This window comes from Protobothrops mucrosquamatus, unplaced genomic scaffold (assembly GCF_001527695.2).
Source record: "Protobothrops mucrosquamatus isolate PMUCROS unplaced genomic scaffold, P.Mucros_1.0 scaffold_281, whole genome shotgun sequence".
NCBI lineage: Eukaryota > Metazoa > Chordata > Lepidosauria > Squamata > Viperidae > Protobothrops > Protobothrops mucrosquamatus.
The window spans coordinates 1189705-1211649 of NW_015386357.1; the positions used below are offsets into that span (position 1 = coordinate 1189705).

At 34.1% G+C, this 21945-nt stretch overlaps 1 protein-coding gene across 1 annotated transcript in view; it reads right to left on the reverse strand.

Annotated features, from left to right (window-relative positions):
• Positions 1–304: 304 nt before the first annotated feature.
• The window catches only part of IFT80 (intraflagellar transport 80), a 58643-nt gene continuing 37002 nt past the window's right edge, over positions 305–21945 (reverse strand). Inside the window, exons 10-20 of the mRNA XM_029287272.1 lie at positions 16802–16920; positions 16105–16179; positions 14790–14953; positions 12424–12488; positions 11284–11419; positions 8447–8594; positions 7425–7596; positions 5138–5227; positions 4788–4960; positions 3145–3268; positions 305–678 (exon numbers count right to left, since the gene is read on the reverse strand). Of these exons, the coding sequence (XP_029143105.1) occupies positions 565–678; positions 3145–3268; positions 4788–4960; positions 5138–5227; positions 7425–7596; positions 8447–8594; positions 11284–11419; positions 12424–12488; positions 14790–14953; positions 16105–16179; positions 16802–16920 (1380 nt within the window). The 3' untranslated portion in view covers positions 305–564. The remainder of the gene's footprint in view (positions 679–3144; positions 3269–4787; positions 4961–5137; positions 5228–7424; positions 7597–8446; positions 8595–11283; positions 11420–12423; positions 12489–14789; positions 14954–16104; positions 16180–16801; positions 16921–21945) is intronic.

Below are 21945 nucleotides of genomic sequence, written 5' to 3' on the forward strand. Positions count from 1 at the left end.
AATTTACAAGAAATTAAACCTCATAACATTTTAAACTATCTATTTACACATTTAACATGATTTACCAATCCCAAAATGATTTCTTTCCAAACGACAGCTTATTTAAATACTGTACAATTGTATAATATAAATAAACAAACAAGGAGATCTTGACAAAAGAAGATTGCATCTGCTAACTTAAATCTGTGAATATTTTCTGAAAATGTCTTACCATATATTTCTTACCATTAAAAACTCCTACATATAAAAGCAAATGTATTCTCAGATTTCATGCTGAACAAGAATAGCCTGTTGGTACCAAGAATAGCTGACCATTTGTTTATGTAACAGATTTAATATGCATCATTAATAGTAACAGTTTATACAATATTAGAAATCTGTTCATTTAGAGTATCCATATGAACATTATAATAAAAATGTATTTAACATTCCAGCAGGCTACATTCATTCAAATTCATTTTTAAACTAACTACAGAAACTAAGCATTGTATACAAATATTATCAGTAGCTTAAAATACTGAATAACATATACAAAGTTCATATTTCATATAATCAATACATCTCTCAGCGCTGAATGACCATGCTTCCTCTGACTGCTGGAGTAGCAGTAGCTCGTTCTCGTTCTTTTGCAATTTCCAACTCAATTTTAGCTTTGATTTTATCCCAGTTAACATCAAGCTGCAAAATCAAGAGAGAGGGAGGAAAAAAAGAGAAAAAATATTTTTATCTGGGCAGGGGGGAAAATTACGAGTGTGCTTTTGTGTGTGCATACGTGGGAAACTATCTCGTATATCTGGGGTTTCTTTAGGCCCAAGAAGATTTCTTAGGCTAGCTCTGGAGCTGCATTTTATCTTTGGTTCAAAATTCTTCTTAATTTTAAGCTAGGGAAAAATATTAGTTATTATGATAGAAAAGACCAAATTAGGTAAACAATCCTCAGGTTATGATAACAATTGGGACTGGGACGGCTGTCACTAAGTGATGCAATCATAAAATGCAACTTCACATGACCGTACAACTTAGTGACAGCAATCCTGGCAGCTGTTGTAAAGATATGTGGGTCATTAAGCAGGGAGCTGCAGGAGTCCCAGATAAGAAGTAGACTATGCTGTAAGGTACGGAAAAGACCAGGAGAGGACAAGGGGATAAGGGGAGGTCTGTTGCAAGCAACGTGTGAGCTGAAAGAGCCAGACATTACCTGAGAGGCTTGGCATGGTCTGCACATGAGTAAAGAGAATCTGGGGTGGGTTTGGGAGGCCCAGTGCATGCCCTGTGCAAATCAAGGATGAGCTCGCCCAAGGCAGGCAGCATGTGAATTGAGAGAGGCTAGAAGAGGCTTTGGCGTCCCAACACCAATCATGCATGTCAAGGGAGTCCTAACAGGGCCGGTGGAGACTGTGTACCAGCGGTGGAGTTGCTGTAGGTGAGAGCAACTGTAGGTTATCAGAGTAACTTGCAACTTTCCTTGCCAGTTTGCCCTTTATTTGTGGGAACCTGATAGGGAAGGTAGCAAATGGCGATTATGTGATTGTGGTTTCCTGCAACATCAAAATTGTGAGCCAGACATCCGGATCACAATCATGTGACTGTGGGGATCATATATGCTGTGATAGCCAGAAAATAAGGGACCAGTCATAAATACATTTTTTCACTGTTACCATAACTTTAAATGGTTGCTGAACAAATGGACGTAAACCAAGGACTACCTGTACATAAAATGAGGTTGTTATTCTTTTTATTTTCACATAGCACTTTGAACCTTACAGCACAGAAGAGAATGCTGGAAAGGGAGCTGCTAAAACAGCTGGTTAAAAAAAACCAGTAAAACAAGCAAGGCCTGTTTTCTCTTGAAACTGAGAATAGAAAAATGACCAGTAGATTTCAATTAAAAGAAAATAAAGGAGATTCAATTTGATGAGGAATATCCTGATGGTAAGAACAGTTAAGTAGATGAACAGACTGCCTATAATAATGGTGAGAGGTCCTTTAGTTTCCCATATTGAAGGTTTTCAAAGAAGGTTGGATAGCACCCTTCCAGAGATGGGTTAGTTAGAGAGAATTCCTGCACTGAACAGAAGCTTGGATTGGATGATCTATATGGGGTTTTTTTTCTAACTCATATATTCTGATTTTACAAAATACATACATTTTGCAAAACAGAAGGAAAAACAGAATATTGTAGCCCATTTTCTTTTGTAATGATCTCAGTTTGATGAATTAGCTAATTTTTTAAAAAAATTACTAAATCACCAAGATCCAAAAAACTGCCTAAACTATTAATCAAGTTCTTTGGGTCCAAGAATGTGTTATATTTTCCCCCTCAGTGATAAATCTGCATCACATGAGAATTAGATTCTGAAATAAAATTACTTGGATTTCAGGTTTCTTCCTTGCCAACTGTGTATTACGGCTCTACTTCCATCAAATATGGCATGATAGCTGCTATGATTTCACAGCCATATGAAACTTTTCTTTACCACAACTATTTTATCTTGTTTCAGGGGGCTATTTCTGTGATGTATTATAGTATATTCAAAACTTGCCAGATACTACTGGCTCAGAGTCCCATATGACAGTATTCTAAATTTCTATCTTGTTATGCAAAGGAGTGTGAACATTATGGTGCAGTTTGCCAAAAGCAGCATATGATTTTCAGATAAAACTCAGTATACCTTAAACAAGTTTTAATAAGCTAAGCAGCATGTCAACTGTTGTAATGTTTCCTCAGAATGCCACATCAGAATAAGCTAAGACAGCATCTTTCACTGTATTAGCCTGTACTGGTGAAATCATAAACCTGAAAGCTTTAGCAGCAAAAAACTGCTCTTAATATTTGTCGTTTCCCATAAAATAAAAATTCTATACCTATATTATCTAACTCTACAGTATTTCCACAGTATGATTTTCATAACGGTAAGGAGATATCTCCTAACATACTTTGGCCCTATTCCATCAGTGCTAATAACTGAGCCTCAAAGTGGAAATCCTGAAAAAAAAATCAAGTTGTTGATTTTGTTTCATACTGTGAATTAAAGTACAAGCACACAGTGTTATTAAATACACATTGGCTTACAGTCTGAAATTGTTTCATAGCTATAAGGCAGAGTTTCAAAAAGTATAACTCAACTTCCACAGAATACTTGCCCCTTCTGCATATTGTAAAAATCGCTGATTCGTTTCTTTTTTACTGAAGTCATCCAAGAACTTTTGTCGGTAAGCCAGCACTGTGTCAACGTGCGTCTTGTGTTTCACAGCAAGTTCTAGCGCTCTAGAAGAAAGCAAAGCAGTAATAAGCTCATCAGGCCGACCTCAGAAACTAAACTGATCATAAAGGCCTTGGTTTTATAAATATGCCCACTGTACAGCAACTGCACTAATGAAACATTTTCTGTTCATAAAGCAAGAAGAAACCAAGCATTAAGGCCTACAACAATTGCTTTAATTGAAAACTACTTTCCCCATTAAATAAGTTTATTTATGTTTTCTATTAATTTTAAGCTATATTTTCTGGCAAGTAGTGGTCTTCGTAATTGTTGGATGGCTTAAACGAAAGTAACAATCTTTATACCAATGAACAAGTCTGGTGAACCTTCTTGCTTTCCTGTCCCCCTTCTAAGGATCATGTGGCATCTTACTAATGTACAGTAGTCCAATTAAAAAATTATTCCCATTCTTTTATGATTATGTAGAAGGCTCTACATGTACAATAAGAATATGCAAATCAGAACATTATACACATCACATAAATTTCCTATTCATGAAACTTCAGACTGGAAACTTTCAAATTTGTCTCTTAACTTTCTAAAACAGTAAAAGCTTCCTATTAACAATGTAACAATTATTGCTTTGCATCCAGAAGACTTGAAATTAGCACAGCTGTCAGTAACATTTTTTTTTTCTTTAAAGGACCAGAAACAAAAACCTCGTAGCATATCAATCTTGTTTAAACTGAACTCGTATAGGCTTAGGCAATGTCAAAATGAGACACTGCTCAGAAAATCTAAGTATATTGGGAGTTGGTATGCATTTTATCAGTTAATAAATAGCATGTCCATGTTACTTTCCATTGTTAACATATGTCACATTCATTATAAAATAGGTGAGAACACCACTGCTCCATATTTATAGACTGGCACAAAATCTGAACTTTTAGAGAAGAATAGCTAAGGCTACCTTGTGGTATTTCAGAGATTTCACAGGTGGCATTTTAGCATGGAGGTTTATGTTAGGAAAATCATGAAAATCAAAAATCATTCTAAACTTGGGATAATTTCTTTCTAAGGGAAGCAAAGGAGGGAAGCAATGAGACGAAGAACTACCCCCTCCCCCCCAAAAAAATACATTTTAGGTGCATTCCTTATCTGTTCTTCAGCCAAGTGAGCAGCATACATAATCAGATATACATGGAGCTAAAGAGGTACTGATGTTATAATCAGGTACAAAAGCTTTTTTAGAAACATCTGTGTAACAAAATAGGACTTGGGCCTGTGCTTCTTTATCAACAATTCCACATGCCATATCACAAACTTTGGTATATATTACATCAACATTCTGAAATAAAAAGAAATAGGACTTGGAACGGGATAAAATTATGTAAGTTATCATTTAAACCAGAGTTTCTCAACCTTGGCGGCTTGGAGATGTGTGGACTTCAACTCTCAGAAGGAGTTGAAGTCCATACATCCTCAAGCCGCCTAGGTTGAGAAATACTGATTTAAACTCTTAAACCTAGATCAGAACCAAGACAAAAATATATACTGCAATACATTAAATAAAAGCCATATTACCTTTCCCAGTTGTATAGATTAATATTAACTTGAATCGCCTGGTAAATAAGTCCAGCTTGCAAAAGCAAAGTTTCAGCATCCTGGACATTTCCACTAAAAAGCAGAATGTGAGCCATTCTTGATTCTTTTGATGGAAGGCCTTTCATGGAACTGATAAACTGAACTTTATCAATCTGTTGGTTTTTTTAAAAAATAAATAAATGTGATAGGCACAATAAAATTGGTTAAATTCTAGTTTTGTAATAAGTTAGATAATGCAACAAATGCCAAGAGTCCTTTAAATTGCAACAGGATTAGCATTAAATATTTTCAATCAATTGGTTAAAGTTATTAAATAGTGAACTACTTACCTCGCCAACTGATGCATAGGCTATTTCTGCTGTGTTCATATCTTTATTTGCTATTGCCATAGCAGCTAAACAAGCCCATAATGTTTGATCCTGAAATGAACATATTAAAATAACTTTTCTTCTTATAGAATATAAATATTTATCTTATGCCAAATTGGTATGAATATAATTTAACCATTATCTAAGAATCAATTGGCTATCAATGTTTATACATTTATAGTGCAGTGTATTCCCAGGTCACATGCACATTTAATAAAGAAAATAAAGAAAAAACTGCAATATATAAATCATTACATAATGATTTATCATCACATGTGTGGCGATAGAAAGATAGAGTCGCCTCTCATAACATAAAAATAAACATTTAGATAGCATTATAAAAGAGAATATTTGTAGCTCAGGATTGAACTGTTGAATCCTTGGTGCTCTCTGAGATTGGTTATTTGCTTGCAGACATTTCATTACCTGACTAGGTAACATCTTCAGTGTTAAAAAGAAATGGGTTTTGCTCTCTGTTTATATATCCTAGTTTGCTCTACCAGTGTTTGTGGGAATGTTGTTTTTTCTGTGGTAATTCCTTGATTAAGCTGGTGTTTAATGCTTGTTTGTTTGTCTGAGTTGGTAGTTTCTTGATTAGGGAATGATTTACTGCTTCACTGGTTGTCTCATGTTAATCCTGAAGTTAATCCCTGATCATCAGGCTGTTGGAAACTAGCAAGGAAATGTATTTATCATTTATATTTACTTGCTCTCATTATAGTAGATACTCGATTTAATAAACATAAGTGAATCAAAACTAACTGAGATACAGAAGAATTCTATTTACTTAACTAGCACTTTTCCAGAGCAACTGGATACTTGTGGCAGGTATCTATAGTTCATTCTCTTTCAGTAAGTAGAGGAAATGTAAATATATAATATTAAATATTTAAAATAATATGGCTTTTGGCCCAATTTGTTCCTCTCCTTGCAGCTTTCTAAGAGGATGGGGGAAGAAGAATGAAAAAGGCATGAACAAAAGAAGGAAACTGCTTCTAATTGTCTTTACTTTACATGCAAATGAGTTAGCTGCTTTAATCATTTCAAAGGGGATGCTTTTTTGTGAAAGCTTTGCACAGCATCATTCATTACCTGATGGAATGTAATATCAGGAGAAAAGAGATTATAACAGATTATCAGAACCATCATATCTGACAATTATCTAGGATACTAGAAAGGTAAAGAAGAGAAAGAAAATATTTTTTTTTAAAAAAGGAACCAAATAAATATTCCTGCCACATTGGTAACCTCAGAGGATCCAGCAACCTGCTCAGTTTGCCTTCTCCTTTGCATTCATTTTACACCTGTTACAAAACTACTGAATCTGTTGCTAGGAGATGCAATGCACTAGTGCAGTGTGATAAAAAAGCTATTCTTGAAGGAAGAAAGAAGGAATTTATGATAAGCAACCAGGAGGCTTTTGTATGTTCCTTTTTCTTCTTCTATCCTTAAATGACTGTTCTTATGTACAGAAATCAGAATGTAAATAGTGTTGTGATAACAGCCAAACCCTACAGTTAAGCTGCTCAGAAATGCATACATAACTCTCTGGTGGCAAATATAATCTGAAAGGCAGCCAAACATTAAAGCATAAGCAAATGTCTCCATTTTATAGGCAAAGAACAGAGAAACATATCTGAAATATATTTGAAGTTGAGTACTGTTAGCAGTTTGAAACAGAGGAAAGTACAGGTAGTCCTCAACTTATGACCACAATTGAGCCCAAAATTTCTGTTGCTAAGTGAGAAATTTGTTAAGTGAGCTTTGCCCCATTTCATGACCTTTCTTGCCACAGATGTTAAATGAATCTGGCTCACCCATTGACTTTGCTTGTCAGAAGATTACACAACTTGATCACATGACCCTGGGACACTGCAACCGTCATAAATATGAGTCAGTTGCCAAGCGTCTGAATTTTGATCACGTAACTATGGGGATGCTGCAATGGTCTGAAGTATGAAAAACAGTCATAAGTCACTTATTTAGCATCGTTGTAACTTTGAACGGTCACTAAATGAATTGCTGTAAGTTGTGGACTACCTGTAGAAGATACAGTATGTGTAGTTTTTCTAAACAGCAGGTCCCTTTCAGTTCATCACAAGTCAGGTAAATAACATTACCTTGGAAAGCATTTTATGATGGGCGTCTGAAGGGATTATTGCATTAATGTAATCTGTATTTTAAAATTAAAGGAATAATATGTCTCCCACCCCAGTAACTTTTTTCTAAAAGTTAACATTATATTTACCTTGACAAAGCGACACAATCTGATGGCATCTTCCCATTTCAAATTGTTCATATATTCATGAAGAATAGCTGGATATGGTGAAATACTAATGTGAATAAGTGAACCGTCGGCTCTTCTGATTGTTACCTGATTGCCAACAAAACTTAAGATCTGGGGACTTTTATTAAATTCACTATTGAAAAAAATAGACACACTTCAGAAACATTATTTTATTAATATAGCTTAGATAGAGTACTTATGAAACAGACAGATATTCCATTTAAAATAACAACCATGATCTCCTTCTGAGTATGCACTGATCGTGGTAGAAATAAGACTGCACACGTCAATCCTGTTGTGCTAATCTAGAATTTACAGATTAGGAAGTAATATACATCCCAATTTTTTATATACTGTTTTTTTTTAATTGTTCAGTCCAAAAGAATCTGGAAGTGTGTATTCTGAAGTGTCATATTTAGTAAACTTGGCAACTAACAAGTTAGGTATTTCTCTATTAGGTATTATAATCAATGGCTCATATTAGTGCCCCTGCCTCCAAACTCTATTTACAGTCTTCAAACAAAATGGCCAATTTGTTATATATGATTTTGGGTACATATGTAAAAATGCTAAAAAAAAAAATTTAAATTCTGCAGAACAAAATGCATTTCAATTACATACCTTGCCTAAACCCCAGAAATAAAGTTAAACACAGCTAAAATTGGCTGGCATTCAGTGCCCTGATTTTTGGTGCCAAAGTGGCAAAATAAGGTTGGAAATGTCTAAACTTCTGTAAGGCAAAATGCATGTATTTCTACCCCCCAACCCCTCTGTAAACATCCAAAATAAAGGACAGTCAAGGCTAATTTTTTTTGACCAAATTCTGAAGACCTTTTGTGGATTCCTGGCTCCTCAAATAATTTCAAGTATCAGATTGGAAACTGTTGTTTGCCTGTGCCATAGAGTGTCAGTCTCAAAGATTAGATTAAAAAATATTTTATTAGTGAAAACTATTAATGGAATATAAAATAAATAAGAAATACCTTGCATCCTTTTCATAGAGAGTTTTTGGCAAGAGATCCTTGTCTACATACACTACATTGGGGTAGTACCAGACTGTGAAACGTGTATCCTGCAGTCCACATAGTATGTTGCATGAGTCATTCCATGCTAGAGTATGTACCATTGTTCCTTAACAAACAAACAAAAAAACTAAATAAATATCTGTCAACTAAATCATATAAATAATCAATTCTAGCCTGCAAATAGAAGTATCATCATCTCTTCTCTACTGGGATATAATAATAATAATAATAATAATAATAATAATAATAATAATAATAATAATAATAATAATAATAATAATAATAATAATAATAAAGTTGGAAGGGACCTTGGAGGTCATCAAGTCCAACCCCCTGCTCACTTTTAGAAGAGGTAGTACTTGGACAAACCTGCAAGATCTGCTTATCCTCCCTCTTTTAAGTCTCTTTACACTGCATCTCCACAGAATGATAAGTATTTACAACTACACAGAAGTTGTATAAATAATGTTAAACTGGACACATTTTTTTGAACTTTTTATTTTTTATTGTGTTGTTTATTCTCATATGCCATTTTTCCTTTGAGCTAGAATGCTAGATAAACCAGATTCACATTATACAGCCATACACTGCTAACATCAGAAAACCTTTGAGTATTCTTAAATAGGTAATAATTCAGTTCTGACCAATGATTGCTTCTGTACTAGAGTTTGCAGAAGTGTTGGATTTTTTCAGTTGCAACAGACAATTAACTTGGGGTTCTACATAAACTTTTAAGATTGCACTAACAATGTTTTTCATCATGACTAAGTTCCTTCTAAAATGTTAAATTCACAAACTAGGCTTATTTATTATCTTCCCACTAACTAAATATCTTCCTGATATTCCTTGTAATATAAGTTATAGGAGCCAGGCTGGGTGGAGGGCTTAATGTAGGTTTATAATGTGGGAAGAGCTCAAGGGAAAAAATCATAATAAGGTCTTCCGTACCTTTGGGAATGAGCAGCATACAAATAAATGAGTACCCAGCAGCATCCACCCCTCTCAAAAATGCCATCCTGCGCAGCACAAAAAAATTAAATGGACTGAAAATAAGGACCCCTATAGGATTAGGGGAAGGTTCTTATTTCAGATCTTCTGCAAATTAGTATGATCTGCTTGTCTTTTTCATGTTTAAAGAAAAAAAGCATTTTTTAAAAAAAAATCTTGCAGGTCAAATAGTGAACTCCTGAATTTTTAGTTTATAGGTCAAACTTGTTTATAATATAATTGTGATACATCTATGTTAACGGAAATTTGAGTGAATAGATTTTAGAGCAATGTTACTTAATCTTTCTGTAATCATGAACCACTAAATAAACATTTGGAAAATGTAGACGCCACCCTTTTATTTATTTATTTATGAAATTTATTTGCTGCCAATCTCGTATCAAATGTAAACAAACACATTTCTCTACTTTACCAACTTGAAGTGTATGGAACGAGATTATAGTTGTATTTGTGTATGACTTCCTATATCTTTCATTTTTAAAGCCCTTTAAAATTGTTACCCCACCCAAAATAGCCAGAATTACCTGTTTATTACCTGAATTATTTTGTGTACCCCATGCTCATAGCCCAATCTATTCAATTTATTCTTCAATGGAGTAATGAATTTACAAACCAATTAAATTCCAACTGTAGATATTCATTGTCATATGACCTATTCCCCCTTTTGATTTGGTATGCTTGTGTGAGATCATTAGTACTACTCATTAGGACTCACATTTGATAATTGCATTCAAAACCTGTTTTCTGAATTTTAGTACTTTCACTATTACCTAGATCATCTCTCTCTCTCTCTCTCTCTCTCTCTCTCTCTCTCTCTCTCTCTCTCACACACACACACACACACACACACACACACACACACACACACAGACATATTTCTATCCTGTCCATCTCACCTAAATGACTGTGCTATAAAAAATGAGCTTTCAACCACCAATCCATTTTTATGAACCAAGTAACTGGCAATGAACTTGGGGAGGATGGTCTCAGTAGTGAGCAGGTGTTGGTGATAACTGTAACCTGCACCTAAACACGTAGTGAATCTCCGTCAACCACAATGAAAATCACAGCTTTATAGTGCTTTATAAACTATCACATTTTTACAGAAAGCACAAGGGACATCTGTGATATTGATTTAATTTAAATTAGTTTTGTTCTTAAAACAACAATAAAGAACTATCTGAGAGACAGCACCGACCCTCAACCAACCTACACAAGCCTCCGCTCACCAGCAGTTCATCTCCCAATGACCCTGACCTGATGTAACCTCCCCATCACAAGACTCACTGATGATTCACACCTGACCCATCACAGACCCTCACTCGACACACCCATACCTGAACCCCTTATAAACAGAAGAATACTGACACTGACATGCCCTAAACTCTGCTGAAGATGTTACCTCGCCTGGTAATGAAACATTCAGAAACCAACCCACAAGCTCGGAGAATGAACCTTCACCCTCAAAGAGCTATCTCCTTAATTAAAAAAAAAATCTTTCCATTATCATTCTCCTTCTAGAATAATGAAACCAAATAGGTTGATGCATTCACTGACTTCACTGACACTGCAGGTTTGATTTTGGGGTTCCTAATTTATTGAGATGATCCAAAATTAGCTTGTTGCAAACAAATTCTAAACAAGAAACAAAACATATTTAGGTGTTTTTGTACCATTCGCTCCTCACAAATTATATTCTACAAATTACATATAATCACTAAAACACACAATTTTAGAACACTTTGTTAAATTGCGACATGCGGGTTGGGGGTTAAGCCAGTTCTTACCTATTTTGATAATTTTCTGTTCTTTTCCAAATCTCTTCACAGAAGTTATATAAAGATCTCTATTTTTGTCAATAAAAGCAATTTTCCTTTCATTTGTAAGACCCTTCTGATCTAAGGCAATTTCCACAATTTCTGTCTGTAACAATATTTGAATCAAAACCCACATTTGTATCAAAGCAAGATTTTTTTACAGTAATAAAGATTTGCATTCTCAAATCTAATTATTAATATTGCTAGCGTCAACAATAAAGTACAATATTATCAATTAAAAATTTACTCATATTATACTTACTGCTATAACATAGTAAGTATAACTGTGAGAGTTGAGCAGCCATATAAATTTGTGTAATAAATAAAATATCAGATAATTTAGAAAATGTGTTCTTATAAATGGCATTGGTAGAAGGTGATATAAAGTGGGAAGTACAGATTTTCCATATAATACATCTATATTTTATTTCTCAATCTCTCTTCCAATGGAACTTAGTAGCTTAGAATCACATAAAATGGGAATGGAAGGAAACAATTTTAGAAAATAGTTAAATGAAGAATTATTAATCCACAAATTTAAGACTACTGTGTGGCCCTCAAGTCAGAGCTAGTATTTAAGTATTTCAGATTGAGAGAACTTCATGCATGATTAAATGGTTTTCCTCATTTCAAAAAAGAAAATTCTTTTGTTATTACCATAAAAAAGATTAAAATGACACAACATGTTCCAGTTGAACAGTCGTGGCATGTGATTACAAGAACAAAGTTTCATTCAAATAAAAATTAGTCAGTATTTTAATGTTATAAGAACTGAAAAAGATGCCTAAACAAGGGACACAAATTCTTAATGTATTATTGGCTTGAGCAATATCAGCTTTCAATTATTTTGCTTTTAATTCTTACTGATAATTTTTTTTAAAAAAAATCTTCCTGCAATGGATAAGCATCAATGAATACAACTAATTTCTTAATAGCCATATAACACTTTCTACATGAATCTGCTCAGACTGATCAGAGTTCAAACTGAAACATGTTATGGTAATAGAAGATAGAAAAATTTATTCAGTGCCAGTAACATCTTGATATAAGTTATTCACCAGATTATACTTTTTTCCAATATAAACTACAGAAATATTAAACATTATTTACCTTATGATTAAGGGGTTTTCCATCTCCTAGTTGTTTGCCAGATAAAGGTTCAAACAGATAAATAACTGTTTTTTAAAAACAGATAAAAAGCTGATTATTGATAAATATATACTGTAGGTATATTTTCATAAGTCTCTTTCTATAACGATGGTATACAGTACAAAAACGTATCAAGTGGAGACCCTACTAGGTTAATTTAGCAAATGTGTTTAACAGTTCAAATAAGGACACTGATAACTTTTACTGTGTAGTTCAGTGATAGCGAACCTTTTAGAGACCGAGTGCCCAAACTGCAACCCAAAACCCACTTATGCATTGTCGGGTGCCGGGTGGGTATGGCCCATTGGGTGGGTGTGGCCAATTGGGTGGGCGTGGCTGCAGTGGTAACGGCAGACTGGGTGGGACTAAAAAGTTCAGTCAATCAATTCCAACTTTGCAAGATCTTTTTTTTTCCCCCGCGAGAAGTTGAAATTGACTGATTGAACCTTTTTTTTATTTTTGCACACGGCGGCGGAGGCCTAAAGCGAAAAGGTTTTATAAAACCCAGCTGAAGGCCTAGGACTGGGGCGATGGCGCGCGTGCCCACAGAGAGGGCTCTGAGTGCCGCCTCTGGCACCCGTGCCATAGGTTCACCACCACTGGTGTAGTTGGTGCAAATTTTAAGTCACTTCTGAGAGATTATTGCTAGTAATCTAGCAATTTATCTCTCTTTATCTCAATCTAACAAACAGTAATTTCTGTTCCTCTATTCTTCTTTTCAAGGCATAAAATGTTGTATAACTTTGATTCAATTTAATATTTTCATTTCTCTACCATTCATCTGGCTGATGAAGAACAGAATAATGCTGAGGCACATAGGAAGGCCCACAGTTGAGTATTGAGTCTCACAGTCCCTGAGTCTGGCCTCATAGATTCTAACTATAAGACCACCATCTCCTTCTTTCTTCCCATCACTTTTTGATTTGCCCTTTGTCTCTGTGGCATAAGCCAGTGAGTGGAATGGATTTTTAAAACTAATATTGTAATGTGGTCTTTTTAATTGAAGAGTGGGGTAAAGTGAATATTTGTAATAAATAAATAAATGTTATAAATAAAAGTAATAAGTATCGATAAATTGTTTTTTTATAATATATTTTGAACTACTTTAAGATGTTCTACTTTCTTGGAAGGCTGACTTTGTCATCACAAACTTATTTGGAATCTCTTTCAAACTTTAATTTGCTCTTGGTAAATGCAGACTTGGTGCTGAAGCAGCAAAAGTGAAAACATTTGGGGGTAAATATTTTGCTGCATGATTCTCATTAAAGCCAACAAAAATACAATGTTTTATTATGTTCATTTTATCTAATTTGTACTTTAAGATTAAATAACTAATATTTATGCATGTGAGGTTTCTGCACTATTATACTAATAATACGGTAGTGTACAATAAACATCTCAGAATGCAAAGGCATTTAGAGGGATTATTAATTCTAAACACAATAAAAACAGTTAAATATTACTTGCCAAATCTAACTGATAATCTCATTTATATTCCATGCAGCAAACATATTGAACTTTCAAAGATTCTTCCATTTGTATATCATGACTTTTTTTAGAAGGATACAGGATATTGGTTTGCGGTCACTAGTTATATTGGCAGGAAAAAATGCTGTTATAAGAACAGGTGTTGTTCTGAACTTATTGGTTACATATGAAAAAAAGAGTTGTGTCCAGTGCTAGTTTGAGCCAGCTGTGTAAACACAAGAAAGTAACTTCTGACTTCAGAAAGTTGGGATCTTTTTTTCCCTTCTGATTCATTGCTCATGCTTTTACAAAAGCTTTTATTCAAATACTTATGATAATAACTTGAATTTTTTTTTAGGAAAACTGAATACATTATAAAAACTCCACTGTTTCTCAAAGAAGAATAAAAAGGGTAAAATATATAGGTATATTTTTTTAATTTGTTGAGTATTAAAATAGACAAAAAAGGCAAAAGTGTTTCAAAAAAAAGAACAAAGAACACGGTTCTGTATTATGTGATATGGTGGCTGATTCCAAACATATTAAGCAATTACTATTGTTCCACAAATATTTAATTTTGCTTTTAAAAACAAACAGAATTGCTTTTCTATCTAAATTACCTTTTATAAATCATTCGTTTAAAAAAAAAATACAAGAGATACATATGGGTATTAGATTATCATAGGTAGACATGTTTCCAAGAAAGAGATTGTGTTACCATCCTCATATCTGAGAATGAATAACCTTTTTGGAGTCATATTTTAACTTCATATAGGAAGCAGATTTTTTCCACATATTTTAATTAACATATAATCATATTTCAAACATTACATTAAACATATATATAAATATACACATACCTTTTTCATCAGATTTGTCCCTTATAGCTAATGTATCATTACTCAAGGATACAGTTTGGCCATTCAGTATGTCAGTTCTCATTCCTGGAAACTTTGGAGAGGAAATTAAACGTCCCTCATAGGAATATAAGTAGATTCCTCCACCATCAACAAGAACAAAATGCCTAAGAATTGTGGGTGAGATTATGGCCATCAATAACTTGGTTAATATTATAGTAAAATTAATCTAATTGATTTGTAAATTGCTTGCACTGTTTAACAAGTTTATTCAATTATTTTAACTTATAATATATTATGCTAGCATTTGCTTTTAGAGTTTTCTATTCTGCCAATACAGGTGTCTAATACTATCGAATAAATCCTGTTTCATTTATCCAACATGCGTATATTAGAATACAGATACCTTTACCATTTTTGAACTGTCAGAACATCATACATTTCTAATTAGTTTATTTGTATAAAGCAGTGGAATATCAGCTGACCAATTTATATTCAGGCCAATACAGACTAACACTCCACTTACTTGCTCACAGTTAAGTGATCAGCAAATAACAATTAAATTTATTTTCTCTTGCTTGCTGTCTTCTAAAAATTAATTTTGGATCTGATTCTCAGCATCCCATCAGGTGCTCAATGTGTAAAAAGGAAGTTTATAAAATGAGATAATAATAATAATAATATCAATAACCTATTCCAATAATAGATTAAACCTGGATGTAAACTTGCTTTGGAAGAAGGCTTGGTAAAATAAGCATTCAGTGGGCAATGCTGGGCTGGACTGGGCTAAACACTGTTTTAAGACAAGGCCAACTGCAAGCCTTTCCAGAAAGAAGCAAGTTCCCCTCCTCCCCGAATAACGGTCCTCTCCAACTCCAAATAGGTAAGGATGAAAGCCAGTCACAGTAGTTACAGCTCCAACCATCTCCAGCAGGCCATTAGACGAATGATAATGCCAATATATCTTTTTTCACCAAGCCACTGCCATTCTTATCCTGCTAGAAAGATGTAGCAGATATTTGTTTTAGCTCTCAAGTTACAACCAGCAAGTCACAGACCTAAAATAAACAGTAGGCTGCCATCTTCATTTAAGAGCGGGGGGGGAGACGACAAATTATTGTTTCTACTCTGTAGTTCCAACTATAGGAGAAATGATCAGATTCACTTAGTATGGTTGATCTGTTACTCCACAGAAAAAAGGGAATGTGGAACTGTCAGTCCCTACTGAAATCAATGCAAATGACAATACCTTATGAGATTTGAATAAATTTTACTTTAATAAAAATAAATTGTCTAAAGAGTCATATAAAATATATACCTTTCTGCTTGTAAAATTAAACTGACAGTTCCTTCTTTGAGATCAAAGATTAAAGGTGTATTCCAGTTTTTAACCCTAAAATAAAGGGAAGGCAATCCATATTTAAAAATTGTTTATACAAAGCATTTAACGAACGTTTAATTTTATACAGAATATACAACCCCAAGAAGACTATATGTGCTAAGATTGCAAAAAAAAGGAATATATGCAAGTATTTTTACTTGATTTAAAAACAGATTATCTAATTGCATTTTGCACTTTCTGTTATCACTATAACACTGTTTAGTTATAGCTGCTGTGATTCAAAAAATGTACATAGACATGTAGGTGTGAGTTGTAGCCTACAAGAACATTGCATATTCCTTCAAAGCAGCATACACACAATTTAAAAAGAATTTTAAATTAAAAAAAAGTTCAGTGATTTGACATAAGTAATTTGCTAAGCAGATCAATTAGAGTTCTGGAAAATTCATAATTGGATTAAAAGACCGGGTTCTGTTAAGGAAATCATATGGGTTCACTACAAAAGCTTTGCTCATAGGAAACTAAGTGTACTCAGTCAATTCCATGTGTAATTGTGAAGTTTATACTGTAATTTATTTGTTAAATCCTGGCTGTTTCTCTAAATCAAACCACATCAAAGTTATTACATATTTAAAATTTATCACATGATATCTCTTCAATTCTAATTACTTACGAGAATATGTAACACTGAAGAGATGTTGAAACTACTAAATGGCCAAAATTCAAAGATGCTTTAATGACTCTGTCACGAAATTCCAGCAAATCCACTGCATCATTAAGTACATTACGAACCTAATAAAAACAAGAGCACGTAGTTAAATCAAACCTAAACATGTAAGTAGAGCATTTCAATTTTAAGTCAACTATAATAAATGTAAAAAAAATTCAACTTTTCAGCATTGTATTTAGCAATTAAAACCAATACTTAAAAAAACAACATACAAGCAATTGTTTAAAAATAAGACCACATAGTATATTGAGAGAGAATGAACCAAGCCAAACCTAACCAAAAGGACCTAATCCTTTTCTATAACACCTAGCTTAAAGATGGCCAGAACAGAGCTGGGCACATTCTTTGAAAGGAGTGTTTCAGAACATGCAGGAGTGCTTGCAAAATATTATATCAGTGAAGTAATCATATATTTTCTAACTCTGTGCAGCTACTTCAGAAGCTCTCCCAGCTGTTTCCACATATGCATACTTTTTGTTCTCTTCTTGTGCAATGAGTGGATTGTGCATGTGAGGAGCTTCTGAAGTACTCACTTAAGTTGGGACTGCTTAAATTGGGAATTCAAAAATAGATGCTTTGTACACTCTTATGAATTCCAAAGGACTACTTACAAAAAGACTTGTAATGTTGTAATGTAAAAATTACCAGATTAGGTCCTGACAAAAATATTTTCATACATTTGACAGGATATTTTTATTTATCAAATGTAAGCACCATCTGTCTCACTCACAGACAATTTCTAAAAGTTTAAATGGGCAAAGGATTGCATTTTAAGGAAGCTAATATGTGTAAATGTCAGTAGAGGTAGGCTGTGAACCTCTCCTCACTCCCAATCCTATTGAGGCATTTCAGTTGACTTTTTTTAGTTCATCAGAAAAATGCACCATCTACTGGAAGTTTCTATGACACAGAAACCTTGCTAAAATTAACCTAAAATATCTCCTTTCCTTGGCATTTTCTGAAATAATAATATATCAATTTTTCCTTTGAAATTTGCAATTTTCCTGGTATTATTATATTGGGACCCTCTGCCACACTTCTTTGGCTCATGGGAATTATCAATTTTTCATGGGTGGGACTCCGCATTATGCTCATATAGACACTCTTCTTGTATCTCTTCCTATATCTGCACTCAACTTTCATTTTTACCAAAGCTCCCAGAGAATTCTATCCATATATAATCAATATTCTTCCTCTGCACATCACAGAAACTTAAAATCTGATTAACAGAACTGATAATGTTCTGAAGTTTGCAAAAACACTATTTATAACAGATCACCAAATTTGCTGCCACTTTAAACACTCTGATAATAATTAAGTCCGGTAATAATTAAATCACTTGGAAGAGCTTTGCATAGGGATATACAAGGAGATGCGCTGACAACAGACTACTTCTCATTTCTCCAGGACATTCTGTGGAATTGACCAATCTGAATATTCTGGAAAAGTTCACAGTATTCAGGACATTCTCTAATGCTTAATACATCTAGATCATCACAAACCACTTTCTATTCAGTGTACTTTCAGAATAACATCACCCCAGAATACCTAGTTTCAGAGCATTCTAGGGAAAAATGATGTAACATTCCACCGCTGGAGAGCTTCATTTTGCACATCCGTATTTCTGCCTGCAGAATTTATAATTAATGTTTCCTTATCACCTCTCAGCACTTGGAAGTATTTTTTTCTAAAGTGCCAGACTAATGTTAATGCAAATTAACTTTTGTGCAGAAGAATGAAGGAATGTGTGTTATTTTATTTCACCCCTCCCCCACTGCATGGATGAATGTTGGAGGTCGCTGAACTACTGGATAGTTTAGACTGGCCCAAAATCACTCAGTGAACTTCCATGGTTAAGAGTGGAACTTGAAGCTGAGTCTCCCTGGCCATAGTTCATATTGTTAAACACTACTACACCCTGGCTCTCCAAAGAGACTCCAGTGCACATGACTATGCACGAAGCCCTTGGATTTGTCTAAAACAACTAATTGTCACAATACAGATTTTCAAAATGTTAAAAAATCATCAGACATATTGTAAAGAGTTGCTATATTTCGCTTTGTACAGCTGGCATTAGGATTTAATTAATACATCAGAAAAAACCTGGGAAATTCTTGAAAGAAAATCTGTAGAAAGAATAACTCATTTTATATGGTTGCAAGGAACTCACAGTCAATTGGAACTTATAAACTGTATTCCTTAAGTATTTACTGGGAAGTAAGTTCCATTACTTTAGCAGTTTTGCACAGAATAAAAATTCTCAGACCATCCCAGACAAATGGCTGTCCAACCTTTGCTTGAAAACCTCCAATAAGCTATCATGACTTTAAGAGGCTCCACTGCTTAATAGCCCTCATGATCAGGAAATTCCTCCTTATTAGATTTTGAATCTTCCTCTGTAAAGCCTCAACCTACTAGTTCTTGTTCTACGTTTGGGAGTTATGGAGAATAAATTCACATCCTATTCTTCGACAGCCCTTCTAGTATTGGAAGATTGCTATCATGTTTCCCCTGGATCTTGGCTTCTTTAGGCTAAATGTATCAATGTCCCTTAACTATTTTTCAAAGTGATTAGCCTCCAAGCACCTCATCATCTTTGTTGCTCTTCTCTGTACTCTTTCCAGTCCCCCAGTGTCCTCCTTGAATTATCATGAGAAGAACCAAATATGGTATTTCAAGTGTGATCTGACCAGTGCAGCACAGAACTTCCTATGATCTCATTAGCAATTTTTGGCAGATGCAGCACATTGCTGGCTCATGCTTAATCTGTGGCCTACAAGGACACTTACATCTTTCTCACAGTACTATTTACAAGCCAGATACCACCTCTCTTGTACTGGTACATTTTATTTTTCTTACCTCAGTACAAAACCTTCTTGTCGATGAATTGCATGTTGTTGGCTGGAGCTCATTGTTCAAGCTTATCAAGATCCTTCGGAAGTATTAACAGTACTTCTTCCCCTATCTATTTTGTGTTATCTACCAACTGAATGAGCATCCTATTTATCCTATCACCTACGTCTTTATGAAAGAGAGCACTAGGCCCAGGATAGAAATCTGAGATACCCACTGGATACCTCATTCCATTTGACTTGGAACTATTAAAGACCGTGTACTGAGCCCTGTTCTTAAACCAGCTATGAATCTATCTAATGGGATCATCCATCCCACATATTTTCATTTTTGAAAGATATTCAACTGGATTTAGACATGTATTAGGGGCTGAAATATTTAAAATGTTGTAAGTTGCCCAGGATCAATTGTCTTGAGGCGAGATGGGTGACAATCAAATCAAATAAATCAATCAATAGCTTCAGTAAAACCTTAACAGAAAGTTAACATTTGGAAAATAAAAACGGCCAGTACTCCTTAATAAAAGCCATGATAACAAATAAGAATAGGTGTAATATTGATAAGTTACTTAATAAATACAAAAAATGATCCACTTTTTACTTAGTACTGGCATTCCATTTACAGAAATACATAATGAAATTAATTATAAAAATAATATAAAATAGAGAGAGAAGCATTATTTGCCAACTAAAAATTAAAGCAATCCAATATTGTATCCTGTATACCTAGCATTCATATATAGTAATAATAGTACACTTTACTAATAAAGATTTCATTGTACAGGTTGCTCAGATATTTTTATAAGTATAACGCAACTCTAGATTCAGGGCGTATCACATTCATTCAATTTTATGGGTGGAAATAAGTATATGATTTTTAGCTAACAAATTTGTTTTCTATATTTCCAGACAATGACTCATAACATTCCATCCAGTGAATATTCCTATTATATAACCAGCATTAAAAATGCCATATGATAATTAAGTGCTTAATTAAAGATTTGGAGAGTCTAATATTGGGCAACCAGGTCTAAAAAAATTTGGTCTAAATTCCTATTCTAAATGTGAAATTCAGAAATTGTGCATTATCTTCTAGTCCTCTTGTGTGAGAGTATGGGTCACTGTATTTCCGAGGAATATAGCACATTTGTCAGATGAAATAATATTTTGTACTTCTGGATTGATCTGGCTCAGTTTTTACTGTAGGACAATTTTGGTAAAAACCCATTTTTAACTATGTATTTGGGACCTATAAATGTAACTTTTTTTTAAAAAAGCAAAACACTGTTGCCCCAAAATATTTTATTAAAAGATTTTAATAAAAGTCCTCTTTATTTTTTGCTGTAGATATTCGTAGGCTTATTTTAACAATACGCAATATGAAACTGTTCCCCAGTCAAGTTTATTGAGTCTGCAAGTATCCAGTAATAAAACAAGTGATTAGTATTATACTTTGTTCAGAGCAATTATAATATCCATCAACATTCTACAGAAATATATATTAATCAGTTTAATTATAGTTTGGGAGAAGAGATGCTAATTTACTGATTTTTAGATAAAAGAAAACAGGTATCTTTTTCACCTGCCCTTAGCAAAAAACAATAAAAAAGAAAACTCAACACTTCAGTAATAGCCGACAACACTGCAGCTGGTGTAATGGTAAACCACAGCTGTACTGCATACAAATACAGGTGGGTTTTTTTTTTAAAAAAAGTTTTTCAAATATGTTATTGCTTCCAAAGTACTGACTTTGTTTTCAGATTTTACAAAACCATTTCCAATATAAAAATAGTTTTTGATTCTGACTTTCTAGCCAATGAAAGCATCAGTCCAGGCTGGAATACACACTTTATGTACTCTAGAGCAGAGGTTCCCGAACTTTTGGGCACCAGGGACCAGTTCCATGGAGAGATTTTTCCACGGACCAGAGAGGGCGTGGTTTCACATACTGTCTGCATCCCGTGGATGGGGCTTTGCTTGTTTGTGTGGACCAGTTTCTGGCATGCTGTGGCCCGGTGCCAGTCCACGGACTGGTGCTGGTTCACGGACCGGGGGGTGGGGACCCCTGCTCTGAGTATACATGACTATAGTGAGATCACTCTAGGTTTAAACATTTGACTACATTCATAAGTGCATGAACCAACATGCGCATTCCAATGGGAACACACTGAAGGGTGTTCTACTAGCTAAATGGTAATATGTTAACTTCATAAACAATATGATATTATTGACTTA